The sequence below is a fragment of the Oryzias melastigma genome, linkage group LG17, assembly GCF_002922805.2.
Source record: "Oryzias melastigma strain HK-1 linkage group LG17, ASM292280v2, whole genome shotgun sequence".
Classification (NCBI taxonomy): Eukaryota; Metazoa; Chordata; class Actinopteri; order Beloniformes; family Adrianichthyidae; genus Oryzias; species Oryzias melastigma.
In genome coordinates, this window is record NC_050528.1 from 29,327,672 (window position 1) to 29,345,782 (window position 18,111).

An 18,111-nucleotide genomic window follows, 5' to 3' on the forward strand; every position below is an offset into this window, starting at 1 on the left:
GATGTGACCACGGAAATGTGAACGGCGGCTCATTTGACCGCAGTTGGAAAGGATTGTAAATCAATGAAAGAGCATTTTGATGTTAGCTTTGATTATTTTATCAAGAACTCTGAGAAACCAATGATTGAATGTATTGATCACAGTCAATAAACATTGGAGAATTAGCTAAAAGAGTCTTTGGTGAACTGGAAGGAGAAAGAATCAGGATTTTGGAGGAAGTTCTGTCCATGAAGATCTTCACTTCCTCGTCCAGCTGACATCCAGATCAGAACCATACGGCTGGACATTACTGATAGTGGTGGATGTTTTTATCTAGCAGCGGTGAAGATTTATGCTAGCGAGACAGAGCTATCATAATCAGACAGAGCGGAGGGGATCAGGGGCGGGGCTACTCAGCTCCATAAGCCACGCCCCTCAGTGGATATTTTGGAAACAGAAGCTTCAGATCAAAAAGGAAAAATGACTTTTAGGACATTTAGGTTGCAGGATTTTGGTTAAAAACTTCATAATTATAATTAAAACACTACTGGGAACGCTTTTTTAAAATAAAAAAAAATGGTCTTTGGGAACTTTAAAAGACTAAATTTTGTGGAGTTGGGTTTTTAAAGGACTCCTAAAATTGACACTAAAACATCAGTTTTCCTTTTTTTTTAATGACATTCATATGAATTCAGTCACTTTCCTAACAGGAATTGGATGGATTTTTATAAATGTACATTAAAAAGCGCATGTACTGAACTCGTTTAAATAAAGCCTCAGATTTATTAATGATGTTTGCCTTAAGCTTGAATGTTCCCATTTTAGTTTGATCCGTGAGCAAAAACACAGTAAAGCTCCTTTATTTTTTATTTTTTTGCTGTAATTGTGCCGTGAGGGGGTGGCTAATGACAGCAGTGGGTTTCCTCACCAGGTTCTGATCCCTCAGCCTGTCGGCTCCTGCTGAACCCCCCCGTGTGCGGCCTTCAGAGGAGCGCATGGCCCCACACTCCTGTTTGCAGTTGAGTTGGGCTTCGGGGGCCCAAACTGTTGATTTCCCCCCTGGATAATGGCAGGTTTTTGTGGCGAGAGATTACAGAAGTGTCTTCAGCGCGTCCTCACAGCCCATCCACGGCTTTTGCTGCTGCTGCCAGAAGCTCTCGCAAGAATTTTTAGAGGTTAAATCTCATCTCTCCACTGAATATTGCTGCCGCATTAGCATATAAATGCGCTCCTTGTGAGATGCATGTTTAATACAAGCAAGATTTAAAAGTATAATCATACACAAAGTGATGATGTGGCAGTGAATGAGACAAACACAAGGCGGGGGGGTTGCTGATGAGCCCCACCCCTCGCTTTTCTGGGTGTTTGTGTGCGAGACGGCGGTGGGGGGGTAAAGCGTTTGAAAAGATAAATTGAGTGTGTGTTATTCTGTGCCTACCTGCCTGTGTGAATGACAGAACAATCAGCAGTGGCCTCAACAGGAGAAGTATACACACTATTACTAACCTGCAATCTCTCCCCCCCTCCTCCCCCACTGCAGAAACCAAAGCAGAAAGACTGGCATCCCCCTGACGGCTTCATCCTGGGCCTGTGGACTTTAATCCTTCTGGTGTTTTTCAAGACGTACGGCGTCAAGCATCTCAAACACATCTTCTGAGAGTTCGGCTTTGCACTGTTGGACTTCTGAAGACGCCATGAGGAAGACTGCAAGAGATTTTATGGGAAAAAAGTGCTGCTTTTGACTGTTTTTTTTTTACCCAGAATGTTAAAAGAATCCCAACTCTGACTACTGCTTCAGTCAAAACGGAAACTCTCCGTACCCGTTTGTACTTCTTTGAAAGCTCCTGTGTTTTGTGTTCCGTGGAGCATCTATTCTGCTCCAGAGCTCTGTGTTCCACGGAGTCCGGCTTTAAGCGATTCCTCGTTGATCCAGTTTAAAATGCACTGAACTGAGCCAGCAGATGATTCAATTTATTTAGCGAGTGCATTTTTCAGCAGCATCTTATTTGTTTAAGTGCTACTCCAAACATTTGCTGGGTCAGAAAAGGAAGACACGCAGCAAGAGCATGCTGATTGGCTGCGAGTGGGCTGTGAAGACGTTACTATTTAATGTCTTGCATGTCCGTATACATTACCCCCTTTGGCCATCCTATCATACTTATGAGGGATAGCAATCACACATAATCCCATCTCCCACGATAGAGCCATCTCCTCGTTCCATTTTCTAAATTGCCCTTCCTTTGAAAACATCCATTAGCTCCCTAGTCGTGTGCACTACTTATTGTATTCTGGGTGATGGACAGCTTTTTCCCTGCCAGTTTGTTCCTGAATCTCCAGCTCGTGAGTGGAAGCCTGGAGAGCCACGGGCCGTTCCAAATGAGCCTCTGTTATGCTGGGACATGTTTTGCCTCTTTCATTTTTTTCCTTGTCTGTTCTCACCTTGTCTAACTGTGCTGTATTGGGGTCGTTGTTAACAGGAGTTGGGTGAGGAGGAGGCGCGGGGCTTCTGAATCAAAGCCGTGGTAGTTTATCTTGGCTCCTCAGAATGAGGAGCCACCCATCAGCTGCGCTGCCAAGCTGCCTCTTTGCTTAAATGGAAACCAGACAAATGAAACACTGGACAGCCGCTGCAGCGTCCACCACTCTTCACTTTATGGTTTTTACTCTAATCTTGTTCCTCCTGCTCCCTGAAAGGTTTTCTCTCCTCAGCTGCAGGATTTTCTCAATAAAGAACTAAATAAAGCCATATTTATTTCTTTTAAGCTAGCCAATTTGCTTCTGTATTAATTGGTCTTTAGTAGTAATACAAAGTAATACCCCTCTAAATCTGTGTGATCTCTTTTTTTTAATCAGATTTGCTTTAACTGGACCCAACTCTGAATGATACTTAAAGCTTTTTTATTCCTCAAAGACTTCCTTGGATCTGTGCAGACTGAGCTGACTTCCACCCTTCTGAGCTTTTTTCTCTTCTGGAAACACTTCAAAAAGTCCACAGAGGCTTTAATGCAGATCTTTTTTTTTTTTTTTTTTTGCAGTGTGAAATAAAAAAACAAAACAAAAACTAAGCAGCATCACTAGTCTCCACACACAAATGGTGCTTCTTAGATGACACAACCCAAAGCTGCTGCACCTGGAATGCTGTCGTTTGATATTAAACCCACTTGAGGGTGGACTCTGTTCGGTTTGCCTCTTTTTCTGGAGGTGTAGCTGCATTATCTTTCCTTTTGCCGTGACTTTTCTGTGCTAATAGAGACCCGCGTCTATCTTCTGCCACGCCCCGCGCTCCAGGGAGAAGTCCGACAGCAGCGTGTCTGAGCATCCATCTCCAGGGAGGGCGACACTCCAGGCGGAAAAGGAAAAGTCACACAAGGGTCAAATTCATCACACATGCTAAAATTGATCAATTTTTGACGGGTTCATCAATTTCTCACTGCAGTTTTTTTTTTTGTCTTTTTTTTGCCATTTTGACTGTAAAATGTTGTAAATTCTTACCACATGTTGTACTGATGTGAAATAAGCCTCAGACAAAACAGAATGAGGAAAAGATTCTGCTGAAATCCTGCAGCTAAAACCAGGAATGAAGAGATTCATCAGCTTTTGATGCAAATTCAAAAGTGTTTGCAATTTAAAATTTAAACAAGTTTTGGGTTTGAAAATCATCATTCATGGATGAGCTAACTAGGGCTGTCAAATTATCGCTTTAATCGCGATTACATTATTAGACATTTTAGTGCGTTTTTTTTTTAAATCCTATTAATCTCCTTTTTGTGTCGGAAGGTCATTTCCATGTTCAGCAAACCTTGAGGAGCATTTGATCATTTGCATCTATGCATTTTTATTTAAGAAAAATATAAACATTGAATAAATTATTTGAACTTCCGTCTTGTTATATTTTGAAGTAAATTTTTTTTTTTTTTTTTACAAAAGCGGACTATTTAATACGCGGTGTGTCGTGTTGTCATGCCTGGGAAATGAATTATGTTTATATTTTATCTTGATTTAAGACCAAGTTGATTTTATTCTGACAAATGCTGTTCAGTTCTTTCAACTGGACCTTCCAGTTCCAGTCTCCACATCTGCTCTCCTCACACTCAAAGAAAAATGAACGTCAGAGCAAAGACAGGCAATAAAGACGGGAACTGGATGTTTCAGGCAGCAGCTTCTGCATTTTTCATAAGTTATAGAAAAAGCAAAATAAAAAGTTGTAGTGAAACTCATTAAGTGATGTAATTACCATGGCAACAGATAAAAAGAAGCAGAGCCTCAACTAGGGTTCAGCACATCTAAAAGGATGTAGCTGTTTTCATATTTCCATGCAAGGAGACTGAATGTATTAATTAAACATGTATATTTCCTGTAACAGAGCATGAAAACATACAAACATCTAAAAATAAAATGTGGAGCAAATGAACAAAACTCACCGTGTCATTTTAAAGGAGATTATTAAACAAACCACAAAAACGCTTCCGTATTTCTTCAATTATCAGCAAAAACCAAAGAGTTTAGAATAACGCATAGCAGCCACCAGACTCTTCTGATCCATAACGTGAGCCAGTTCCTCCATGCTTTTGCTGTCTGGGCCTAAATTTGGTCATTTGGTGTTTTAACAGAAGGCAGACTGTACCTTTATCAATAGATTATCTTTGTGCGCTTCTTTAAAACGGTGTTTAACCCTTTGAACGCTGGAGTTCCAGTATTTGTTCTTTGAGTTACTGTAATTTTTTTAATAGTGAACACAATAATTCCAGTGGATCGCTAGCTCGCTACAACAGAGCTTGCTAGCTGGATGCCCCGGAGCTCGCTTGCTCGCTACAGCGGAGCTTGCAGCTCAATACAGCGTAGCATGCTAGCTAGCTACAGTGGAGCTCACCACAGCGACACTCGTTTGCTTACTACAGTGGAGCTTGCTAGATAAATGCAGTGGAGCACACTAGCTCAATATAGCGGAGCTCGCTAGAGCTTTTCTCCTTCAGAATCTGCTGCAATTACGTTGTTAACGGTTGAAAAGTTACAGTATGTTAAAGATTTTGTTTTAGTATCACCGGTGTTAAAGGGTTAATCTCATGAATGCTTCATAAATGTGTCTCATAGTTATACACTGATGATGTGTAAATACTTGTAAAGTATTCAAGCTGGTCGTAGAACCTTCCACAGCAAAGCCTCAAATTGTCTGGCTAGCTACAAAAGATGTTTTGTTTATTGGTTCATAAAAATAACATTAAATGACTGCAAAAAAAGAAAAAGCGGCACTGGCTGCTTTCCCAGCAAACATAAACATCTGAAAATCTGGATGTAATATTGAACTAAGTTTTATAAATTCAAATCAGTTCTTATAAAGCACCAATTCACAGAGTGTTACACAAACCTCATTAAACTTTGGTTGTAATTTGACCAGTTTTTTGATAATATTTTCTAGAAGTGACCAACAATTGGAGGGATTTTAGTGTGATAGTCTAGACAAAGAGGGAGAATCAACACTGAAGAAGAAAACATGACAAAACCACCAGCAGAACCAGACTCAGGAAGTGAAACCATCAGCTGGGATTGGCTTTTAGATGTAATGCATAATATCAATGTAAAATTACAATAACACACAAACGGGAGTAAGATTTTTAAATTCAAAGGTTTTTTTCAGACTATTCTACTCCAGCAGACTGTTTTTGAAAGTCTGGCCTTCACTTGGTTTGTTTTTCAATTTGTACAGCTGTTTATTTCAGATATAACGTCTAAACAAGCTCAGAGGGAAGAAAAGACGTTCAGTAAATATTTTCCGGAAACTTTCTGGATTAGCACTTCTTCATATTTCATGTTTTCTTCCCTACTATATGTCACTCATTTTCTTAGGTTTTCTTTTTGTTTACTGGGTTGTCCTCCATTCACGCCTAAACTACGGTCTCCAATCTGTTTTTGGCTCTGGACTGGTCAGCCCATGAGGAAACATTATACCTGAATAACAACATGTGCTTCAAACGGAATAATAAACAGTTCTAACAATAGATTTGATCATCATTTCACACAGTCCTCGGACGTGTGGATTATGGAGGATTGATAAAACACATAAGGTCTCGTAGGCCCAATCCAAATTCTTCCCTTCCCATTTAGCCCTCCAAATGGAGAATAGTGTTTCATAATTCGGACGTCACTTTCGTTCGATGATGTCACCAATAACTGCCGGTCCGCTAGCTTTAGCGCAGAGCTTCCAGCGCTTAAATATATATACTTAAAAACAGTGGTTTCATAACTTTCAAAAGGTCCCGCTACAACAAAAAGTCATTAGTTACATTTAAATGTAAACTTCTGTGGTTCAGAGCGCCCTCACTTGAAGAAAAGCTCTTCACAGTGCGATGCGGTTTACCCTCGTAACAGAGAACTTCATATCCCTCCTGGAGGGTCGGATTTAAAAAAAAAATATTCCAGACACACTCCAGTCCCATCTCTGTGCAAACAGGCGCAGCGTGTTGGACTGACCTGTTCTTTGTCTGTTCTTCTATTCCTGTCATTATCCCATCCATTTGCAGAGAAAGGTTCCACATACAACTTTTCTCTTGTTACACGCCGCCGGACTGCTTTTAGCGCTAAAGTGACTGAAATGTAATGGAGAGAATCCGGTTGATTTTCAAAAACAAAAGAATGTTCAGACATAGTCCTTTTACTCCCCTGACCAAAGTTTACAGCGTGAAGGTGTCGCTGAAAAAGGTCCAGTTCTTTTTCAAAATAAAATATTTTCAAAATAAACGATTTGCGGTATTATTTATTTGTTCTTCCGCGGCCCGGTGGTTGGGGACCACTGGCCTAAACCACATCAGGGTTCACTTGCTGCTGAAGCATCCTCTGTATCAGAAAAGAATTCACTCGTTTGATCTGCAGCAGAGTTGTGACGGTCTTTTACACCTTCCAAATGAAGTGGATCTTCAAAAGAAACAAACTGGTGAGGACTATAAAGTCATTTAAGCGCAAAGACACTTTAGCATCGCCAGGATCACATGGACATGAATGGATTTACTTAGATTCACAGGCAGCAGCAGGATAAACCATCCCATCATCTTGGTCTGCATCGTCCATCAGACACATCACAGCCGTACAGGAAGATGATTTCTGGTCACAAGTTCATTGTTTTTACCTGGATGTGCAAAACTCAAGATTTACACTGAAAAACTGATTCTTCATGAAAATTATTCAAGAAAAATGGTCTTGCAATGAAAAACCATCTTACCAAGAAAGTGTTTTAATAGTAAAATAATCTTAGTTGTGAAAACATCTTTTAGTGACTGGATTTTTTGTCTTAGAATAAGAATTCTTGGATTGGCAATTTTTTTTATAATTTTGCTTATTCAAAGAAAATCTGCCAGTGGGCTAAGACTTTTTGACTTATTTCTAAGGGGCTTGTTTTTAGAGTATATATACTTGTTTTTACCTGTACAATAGCTTAAGTTGTTCATGTCCCTAAAAAGTGATGAAAAACTTAGCAGCAGAATAAATTTGTACATCTGATCAGTTTGTTTTGTCTCTGTTTACAGGAGGATCTCTTGGTTTGACGGCCCAACAAACAGGGTTTTTTAAGAAGTTCAGACTGAGGATGAATTCTACCTAACACCACATCAGGCTGATTATAGTGATGGACTCCAGCATCACACGGGGATATAAACAATCACACGTTTCATTAGTTCAGTTTAATACAATAACACACATTAATCAACAGCTGTGGTTTATGATATTAACGTATTTAATCATATGTTAGGTGGTGTGTGGACAACACTATAGGGGGGGGGGGGGCTTTCATTAGTGCTGGGTTGTTGTTGAGTTATATTTGTTTATCCCTTTATGCTGTATAGGTGATCAGACCCTATAACCCCTTTGTGTTACAGAGTGTGTGTTAGTTTAGTTAATTTCTACTCAAATGTTCTTCTTTTGGGTCCAGTTATGTTATGTTGGTCAATTTAACAGGCCCAGGTCTATTTGGATTTTGGAGATAAAATAAAAGCCACTTTGGTTTTTAATTAATACCTGTGTGTCCTCAAGCATTTCTCTTTGGTCCCTAACAATCATTAAAGCTGTTGAATCTAAGCTCTCTATCAAAAGCAGTGACATTATTTTAATGAGTGGATAGAAACGTAAATGTTAGAAAACCTCACCAACCAGCAGAGCTGCGTTCATGAACTTAGGTGATATCTCTCTGTATGAAAGTGAAAACTGAGGTTTTTTCTTTTCTCTTTAAGAGTTATACATTAAAAATAATTGCTCCTTGAAGATTTTCCTTTTTTCTAAATGTATTTAAAAAATGTTTGAGGGGTGAAAATAGCAAAAAAAGATTTTTTTCATGAATATAAATTGTCAACATGTTGATGTTAAATGTCAACATCATCTAACATTGACACATTCTCACTTAAGTTTCCAACATGTTGGATCTTGTATATAAAAGTAAAAAAGATTTATTTTCAATTAATTGTGTTGCTTTTTATTCACAGATTAAAACTTTTGACTTGACTATTACAAACCAATGAATGCACTTGTTTTTAAAGTTTCTATGTGTTATTTTAGTAGTTCACTCTTCAAACATTTATTTGATTATTTTTATATCATATATTGCCTAAATAGGATGTGGAGTACATTTTGTGTTTTAGTCCATCAGTTCTTTTTTAGAAAAATGTTCCTTCTGAGAAAATAACCGAGCAGCTGGGTCCTTTCTGTGTGGAGTTTGATATTCTCCTCTGCATGTGTCGGTTTTTCCAGCATCCTCTCAAAAACATGAGCTTTGTCCGAATTCCCCCCTCTGCACTATATAGTGCAGGGGTGTCAAACTCAATCACACAATGGGCCAAAATCCAAAACACACTTCAGGTCAAGGGCCGACCAGGATAAACATTTATTGAACACTCTAAAACAATTTTTTAAACATTAAAACCATGACTTTTTAACATAATTAGAAACTAGTTATATTCTAGATACATTTTAGATCTATAGCTGAAATCACTGGAATTAATAGTTGAAAACGCTGAAACTGAAAAAATAAACTAAACTTCAAAATAGCCTAAAAAACTGAAAAAGCCTAAATTAGCCAAAACAGCTAGCATGTAGCTGAAATATTAGCTAAACTCCAAAACTGTCTAAAAAATCTTAGTGCCAAAATAGTCTAAAAAGCTAGCAGAATTCCAATTTTCAAATCATTTAAACCGTAACTGTTTTACATAAATATGAATAACAAAAAGGCAGGAATATTATTCCAGAATAAATCAACTAAAACTTTAAATAACTTTCAAAATTTTCCCCACCATAAAAATAGATTCTGTCAAAATTATACAAGTTAGAACAAAGCGCAAGATAACATCGAGCCATTAGTAACAATAAAATAAAATGATCTGGAGGGCCGTATTCGGCCCCCGGACCTGGACTTTGACACATGAAATAGTGAGTTTTCTAGTACTGTCCAAATCTACTAATTCCAAATTTGAGTGCACTAGAAATTTCCCAGAAGTCTGTGTGAAAAACTAGCATGCATCAATGCTCACTAGATTAGCGAATTTAGACCACAATACATTGTGGTCAAACAATTTCGAACAAAAAAAAGTGTTTCAATGTTATTTTTTTAATAAGCCATTTGCATTTTCACCATCAGAACACAGTGGAGTCATAAATAAACGTTGTAAAATGTTTGTTTTGATTCGATTTTGACTTTGTGAAATTGGTGACGTCATATCCGGCGTTTAGAAGAAACGTAAGAAAAGTAGTGAGCATGCTGTCCGAACTGCCTTTAAAATCCAGGGAACTTTAAATGTACTTTTATAGTAGTTAGGGGTTAGGGAGGGATTTCGGACACAACCACGTTCATAGGTTAATTGGTGATTCTACATTGTTGCTCTGTGTGATTGTTTGTCTGGGTGTTGACCTCCATGGACTAATGAACTGTCCAGAGTGAACCCCACCTTTGCTGGGAAGGCTCCAGTGACCCTGACCAGGACAAAGCGGGTTTAGTACATGGATGAAGGCTTGAATAAGGACGACTGAGGGCAGCTTTGAAGTAGATGTTTTTGCCCTTTTGCTTTCACATTTCATTAGGTCACTGGCCCTTGAATCAGCCTCTCAGATGCAGTAAATGTTTTTTTGGTGCTGAGGTAGAGCGGTTGACCTTTGATCAAAAGGTTGTCGGTTTAGTTCCTGCTCTGTCTGCCCATGTGTCAAAGTGTCTTTGGGCTAGGCACTGACCTAACATTGGTCTTGGTGGCCTGGCTGTCGCCTTGCATGGCTGTTCTGCTGGCCCCAGTGTGTGTATAAGTGTGTCCACGGGTGATAGGGACTATTTTAAGTTAACTCATTAACTAATTAACTCTTTGATTTATTGTAATTTTTTCAATTGTTAACACAATCAACATAATTCCAGTAGATTCTTCACGCCGCTTTTCTCCTTCAGAATCTACTGGAATTACGTTGATTGTGGTAAAAGGTTGAAAAGTTACAGTATGTTAAAGATTTTCTCTGTTGGTAAACTCCTGTTCTCTCCCATTGGCCCTTCAGGTTTGGGATGTAATGTAATCCCCAAACCTTAATGCTACCCTACCCCTCAGAATGAAAGTAAAAATATTTTTCCTTTTACACAAATGAGGCAAATCTCTCCTTACTTGGATCAACATCTCACCTTTTCTGGAGGATAAAGTGAGGAGCAGGTCAAAGCATGCTGCTGCAGTGGATGTGGGAGAGGTGTCGCTGTCTCTGGTGATTAAGTGTAATGTGAAACATGCTCCCGCGGTGTGAGCATCTGTGACCCAAACCAGCTGTGCTCTATTTACTTGCATCCCAGGTATGATGCTACGATCAATAGGAGCTTTGACAGCAATACTCTACAGATTGGTTGAGAGAATTCTGAGAAAGAATGACCAAAAATATCTCGCTGTTACTTAATGGTGTTATAAAGTAAGTTAGGCCGCATTCACAGCGGCAGGTTTGTTCCTTCAGGTAGTCGAGGTACGTGTGAAAGCTCAACCTCAAATATGGAAGTGAAGTAAATGACTTGGAGGAGTGAGACAAACTGTGCCAGACCTGTAAGCAGTTATAAATGTACTGAGGATCTACAGACACACTTGTTCCTTCAACAGTTTAAACATGTGTTGGAAGCATCAATGCTCTAAACCAGGAGTGTTTTGCAAAGATTTGGTGAGAAGGAAATAGGCGAGGGTCAATCATTCGGGCTGCATCCTTTGAACCATTTTAATGACTTTTAATGGAAATCAGCCAATCACAATCATCAAATGGCACACACAGTTTTTAGAAGGTGATGTTATTGAGTTTATGACAGTTCATGAGATTTGAATTCTGGCCGCATTTGGCCCACAGGCCACACTTTGGACATGCCTGCTCTAAATACAATGCAATGAAATTTTAAAATTCCAATTTCCATACCAGCCCTCAGGCTTTTCTCATAAAATAAATAATATGCGGCTCGCAAGACTTTCTAAAACTGTGTGTATCATTTCTTTATTGTGATTGGCTGAATACATTATACGTCATTGTAAAGTTGAGGGTAACTGACCTTTAGAGCCTGGGGGGCAAAACAAGAAGAACACATTTATTTGTGTCTGTGACCAAACCACAGTGATTTGTACTTCTAAATAATAATACAATAAATATATGTATTATCATCGAGCCGCTTTTCTCCTTCAGAATCTACTGGAATTACGTTCATCGTGTTAACCGGGGGTGTCAAACTCAATCACACAGGGGGCCAAAATCCAAAACATACCTTAGGTCGCTGGTCGAACAGGATGAACTTTTATTGAACGCTCTAAAACTACATTTTTGAAACTTTAAAATAATTATGAACTAGATATATAGCATTTCCTGTCATAATGCTAGTGTGAATGCTGTAAGCTGAATTTGGCCACTAAAGATGATAGTGCTGATAGCTGAAAATGCTGAAATTGATAGCTAAAAACTCTGGCGCTGATAGCTGAAGACGCTCAAGCTGATAGATAAAAACGTAGAAGCTAATAGCTGAAATCACTGAAGCTAATAGCTGAAAACGCTAAAGCTGATGGCCAGCTAAAATATTAGCAAAATGCCAAATTAGCCTAAACAACACACAAACAAAAAAACTAGGTTAGCCAAAACAGCTAGCATGTAGCTGAAAAAATAGATAAACTTCAAAAGGTCCCAAAAAAACTGAAAAATTGCCTAAATTAGCCAAAACAGCTAGCATGTAGCTGAAATATTAGCTAAACTCCAAAATAGCCCCAAAAAAATCTTAGTAAATGCCAAAATAGTCCAAAAAGCTCACAGAAAACCAATTGTTAAAAGTTTAAAACCGTAACTTTTAAACATAATTATGAATAATAAAAGGGCAGAAATATTATTCCAGAATAAATCAACTTAAACCTTCAATATTTTACTCTCAAAATTATACTAGTTAAAAATAAATGCAAGATAACATGGAACTATTAATAACAATAAAATAAAATGACCTGGAGGGCTGGATAGAATTACCTAGGGCCCCCTGGCTTTGACTTTGACACATGTGGTGTAAGCGGATAAGAAATTATAGTAAATTAAAGAACCTAAACACTGCAGTGCTAATGGATTAAAAATGAATATTATGGAACATTTCACATGAACCCAGATTTAATGTAGACAATTTTTTAATAGAGATTTCTTCAAATGTGAAATTCACAATTTGGGTAAAAATATTTTAAGTTAATTTCAAAATGAAAAAGATCCCATTTCAATAAAATATTCATTAAATAGTTCATTTGTATTCAATGTATGTTTTTTACAGCACCAAATCTGTCCAAAAAGTTTGGACACCCCTGATATAGCTCCTTTACATCCAGTTTCTAAAGGATATTTACATCCAAACTAGACATGACAGTGTTGTCCTTTTTGAACCCTTCACATAAGTTCAGAAAAGTTTCTATAGATTTTTTGAACATTTCTTTTAGCTTTTTTGTCACTTAAATTAATGTAGGTCAAGGTAATTTAGTTTTAATTGTATCATCAGGTTTAATGGAAAATATACATTGTTAATTTTTTTTTTTACTTTTAAGTCACTTTTAAGGTAGTTTGAACTCTGTTTAGTTAATCCAATCATAAAGTAACATTTGTTAAATAAGGTGAGATGCTGCTTAAATCCCAAGAGATTTACTCATCAAAACGTTTATAATAATGACATAAATCATTGATATCCGTAGGTTTTTTATGTTGAACACTGAAGAATTCTTTTTTTTTTTTTCTTTTTAGTTTAGCCGTATTTTCAGAATTGTGACGAGCTATTAATCTTCCTCGATGCAAATGAAGGGCGTCGTATCGATCGGGTGAAGGTTCCTCAGCCTCGTAATGGAGGTGAGCTGTGCCTCCGGTGTTCTTGATTTCCTTTTGTTACCTTGATCTATGTGCCTAACCTTCAGGCAGAAACATGTTTCAGAGCCACAGCTGCAAAAAAAGAGAAGAAAACATCCCAGCTCTCAAACAGGAACATTGTAAGGAATGTATTTGTAGCTCCTGGAATAATGAAGGGACCTTGCAGCTCGGCCTGTTGTCCACGATTATCTTAGCATGTCACAACCTTATGCCGTAACCGGATGAAAAGAGCAGCAAAAAATACTTTCTGCTCTTAGTCAAGGATACAAGTGAGTCACAGTTTACAACCAATGTTTCTCTGCAAACTGGAAGTGTTTTTCTCCATCAGAATTGAAGTTACAGAGGAAAATAAAAGTAAAAAGAGTTTCTGATGGGCGCACTGTTGATTCAGTCCAAGCTGCAGCTGTCAGTCTGTTCTTTCACAAATCTCTGAAGATGCAGCTGCATGTTTACGTGAGGGATTTTACTCCAATAAAACCAAGTGAAGGAATTAAAACACTGGAATTTAATTATTTAGATGATTACTTTTGGTTTTTAAAAAATGTCTCTTGGATGTAGGAAAAAAAATCTGCATAATGCATGATTTTACTTTTTTTAAATTCTAACAACACTTTCAGATTTTCTCCAACAGTCAGTTGCAGCAGCATTTCATGATCTATGTTGAAATTTAATAAGGAATGTAATCATTTCACACTTTGCATTTCATGCACTCTGAATACTGTAAAATGGATCATCATTTCTGGAAAATAAAAACATCTTCGCCACATATAGGCTGCTTTCAGCGCCGACGCTGTCATGGTGAACGCACCCACATATCTAACCCACAGCCGCTGTCACATCACTTCTGTGTTAAGGAAGCGGCAGAAACAGATAAGGGCTTGACATCAGCATGTATCATTAAGATAACTATTTGTCCTTTAAGTTTTTCTTGACTGACACCAGAGGAGGAGGAGTCCACATGAAGCACATCCATTAGTCCAGAGGGAGAAAGTGACAGATTCTCATCCGTCTAAACAACGAGAAACCTGCTCTCCGCTGCGCGCTGATTCAGCCACAGATGAATACGGCAGAATGGATGCTGCAGCAACACCGGCGCTCTCAATCTTCATCTCCCACTTGTCTCGTGCGACACGGCTGTGCTTTTACATGGAAATCCAGCTTGTAGTTAAATAAATCGCTCTATTAACCGCTTGCGGGAGCCAACAAAGTCTTATGACATACACATCGGGCGCTAAGAGAAGTGCACACGCCGTGAAACCTCCCATGGACTGCTACACACTTGTCAATCATCCAGGAAGCTCTGCAGTGCAAAGCTTGACTTGCATGAACTCACAACGCGCACATCTCAAAGACAGAATAAATGAAAGTGAAGGATAGGATTTATTCAAATGCTTTGAAGTGGGTTGAAGTTTAGTTGCGTGAAACAGGGGTGGATTCAATCTCTTTTAACCAAATCTCAAACTGCAAAAATAAAAAAAGAACTCTGAAGATGTACATTTTACTTTTGACTGACAGCACTGTCATGTGTTTCCACTTACTTACTGAGCTAAATTTAAAACAATATTTCTCTTCGTGATTCCTGCTTGGATCCATTGGAAACCTCATGGAGAGACCAAACGTGTCTGTGATCCCTCTGGTGAACTCGTGTATGCACAAAGACCTGCAGGCTCCACATGCTCTGAGAAGGTTTCTGATGATCTCATCGGTGTGGAAGCCTCACTTGACAACAAGAACAGCTCTGAACTGGTTCAGACGGAACACCTTCAGGTCTGCAGCTACAAGTGCTCAGCAGAATCACGGCTCGGTTCTCCTATGGACTGTTGTCCTGTCCTGTGCCGTGTTTTGTCCTGTGTTTTTAGGGTTCGCTGTCCCCTCAGTGCCAGCTGCCCGCGACCTTCAGAGCGTTCCTCAGACAGTCACGTCTTCTGGGGCTCTGCGGGCTGCATGACCTCCAGCGTGCGGTTGGCGGGCAGAGGCGCGGGGCTCCACTCCGGCTGATAGAAGTGGATGTCAAACGTCCGTGCCCAGCTGGCGAACACTCGCTTCTCCGTGATGAAGCGGTGGTGGCTGCCGCGCCTGCCGCGCTCGTGGGAAATGTACATGGCGCACTCGTCGGGGCCACGCGGCTCGTAGTAGTGGTAGGGGACGGACTGGTGCTGAGGCTCCCTGCAGAGGAGGAACCAGAAGAGACAGCTGACATTTAGAAGCACTTAGACAAGCATTTGGGGGCTGACCTTCATTCTTGTGTCATTTGCATGGCCTACAAAGATAAATTGAACTTGTTTAATGACCTAAAAAGTCAACTCTCTCGGTAGGAAATTAAATAGCTAAAATTAGTTGTAAAAAGTTGCTGCTGGGCTGACATAAAACTCCTATAGCAGAAGTTTAAAAGGCCATGAAGCAGAAAAATGTGAGCATGTGAGATTGCTTTACATGATCTCATTAGTCATTTGTTGACTTCCAGATTGAAGCTTAAAACAAAGAGAATGGAAGCAGGCACTGGGAGGTTCCCATGAACTCAATGGTAATGGTTAAAACATCTGTTTACTCCCTGGTTTGAGGAACATGTGTTCCAATATCTGTGGCTATTCTAAGCACATTTGGAGATTTTGGCTGAAATTTTAGCAAATTTTTTACAAAAAAATCTTTTACATTTCTCCTCAGTTTGAAGTTTTTCATTATTTCCTGTACTTTTACACTTATGGTAAACAAACGAAGAACGCTACAATACATTAAACCAGAGATGTCAGACTCAATCGCACAGGGGAACAAATCCAAAACTCACTTTAGGTCGCGGGCCGAACAGGATGAATATTTACTTGAACACACTAAAAATACATTTTAAAACATAATTTTTTAACGCGGACCAAACTTCGGCACCAGTACCCTAACCCTAGCCTGGTCTGCATCTGGTACCGCTTCCATAACCGGTACTGCATCCGGGACTCGTACTGATCCACGTCCGGTACCAACTGTCCGGTACTGGGTTAAGGTTACGGTTGGGATACTGGCTTGGTCAACATCCCAGTACCACCCAAAACGTCAATGTTTGACGGGAGCGGTCCTTAACCAAACGTCAGTATGTGACGATTTGGGAATGAGAATATGTTGCAATGCGTTACCAGCGCAAGCTAACATCAGGCCGTTAATAACAAAAATATAAAATTACCTGGTGGGCCGGCTATAATCACCCAGAGGGCCGGATCCGGCGCCCGGGCCTTAACTTTAACACGCGCTTTAAACATTCAAGTGTATTATTTTTCTTTTAAACACAGATGAGTTGTCCCCTTGATAAATGTTAACAGACTGAAGAACATTTTTGTTTAAATTAATATATTGACATCCAACGTGTTTTTAATTCAAAATTACCATAACGTTTTTCTTCTTGAGTTTGCAGTAAGTAAATCAAAAACAATCTAGATTTCTGTTTAAGGTTTAAGCAGCTCTAAGTTTTTTCTTCAGTCAATTCAACTTCTTGTGTAAAAAGTTAATTTTAAGCTCCTGAAAATAGCCACATCTTTTGTCACAACAGCTGTCCTTCATTTAAAGAGATCAAATGTTCTTCAGCCAAACGTTAGAGGAACACGTCAGCAAGGCATCAGCTCCACAAAACTAACTTTCTTGACTTTCTTTACTAACTCTGATAAAATACATGTATTTCTCTCTTTTTTTAGCAGCAGTCTAATCAGGTTTAGATTGACAGGTGAAGACAACACTGTAGATATTGTTAGACAGGTGTGATGAAGACGATCAGAGTGGTGGGGAGGTGAGAGTGTATTCTAGATACCTTAAATGAGGAGCTCTGTCTGATACAAGCTGATAAGTGTCCTTATTTTTAGATGAACTTGTTATCTTCCATTAAAAAGTACATAAAAGTGAAGAGTTGAAGTTCTGCAGCTCAACAAAATGAAGCTCATGATGTAGATGCTGCAGGTGTAACAGTTTTAAAGACCCACTCCAATGCAAATCGTTTCTTTTTAACCTGTTTTCATAGCATTTTTCCTTGTGATGGAGAACATATGTAAAATATTTTAGAATTAAAACTGCATTTCTGAGTATTTCTTTATGTAAATTGTAATGAATCCGGAGCAGATGACATCCTGCAACTTGAAAAAGCTCAGGTTTGTGATGCAGCGATTTCCCATGGAATCTGTGCTCCTCTCCAATTCTAAATCATCCACTTACAGACAAATAGATCCATGAACGTCTTTGTTTTCCTCGTCTGAGCTGGAATCTGGATCTAAACTGAACATATCTCTGACTGCTCGCCTTTTTTTTTTTTTTGCATGATTAATTTGGAGTTGAGAGGGGCTATAAACTAGCAGGAGAGAGTGTAAACTTTGGGATGATGGGATATCATTGTAGAGTTACTTCCGCACCATCAGTCCCACCTACAACTCAGAGACATATTTCTGATGAGTTCCTGCTGCTCTGCAGAAACTATGTCTTAAAAAACAACACAGGCTTTTTGATTTTGGCTAAAAACTGCATAATGAGGATTAAAATGCAGCTGAGAACCATTTTACAATAGAAAGAAGTGAAGAACCGGAACTCTGTGACTCTGCTAACTGTCAGATATGTACCTTTAGAAAGGAGTAAAGATTGCGTGAATGGATGGTGTTTTAGGCCATTTTTATTATTATACTTATGTGTTGGATGTGGAGATCCTGGAAAGCACTGTGACCCATAATAATTACAAGAACAACTCTGTTAATCGATTGATCGTTTGATCCGTGAAATGACCCAGATTACATTACAGAAACTCAAAAAGTGTGGAAATGCACAAAAATG

At 39.0% G+C, this 18,111-nt stretch overlaps 2 protein-coding genes across 2 annotated transcripts in view; one reads left to right on the forward strand and one right to left on the reverse strand.

Moving 5' to 3' along the window:
• pigk (phosphatidylinositol glycan anchor biosynthesis, class K) overlaps positions 1 to 2,805 on the forward strand; it is an 87,957-nt gene extending 85,152 nt beyond the window's left edge. The window contains exon 11 of the mRNA XM_024281867.2: positions 1,520 to 2,805. Within this exon, the coding sequence (XP_024137635.1) occupies positions 1,520 to 1,636 (117 nt within the window). The 3' untranslated portion in view covers positions 1,637 to 2,805. The remainder of the gene's footprint in view (positions 1 to 1,519) is intronic.
• Positions 2,806 to 12,989: 10,184 nt separating this feature from the next.
• st6galnac5a (ST6 (alpha-N-acetyl-neuraminyl-2,3-beta-galactosyl-1,3)-N-acetylgalactosaminide alpha-2,6-sialyltransferase 5a) overlaps positions 12,990 to 18,111 on the reverse strand; it is a 64,728-nt gene continuing 59,606 nt past the window's right edge. Inside the window, exon 5 of the mRNA XM_024281930.2 lies at positions 12,990 to 15,486. Coding sequence (XP_024137698.1) covers positions 15,237 to 15,486 — 250 coding nt within the window. The 3' untranslated portion in view covers positions 12,990 to 15,236. The remainder of the gene's footprint in view (positions 15,487 to 18,111) is intronic.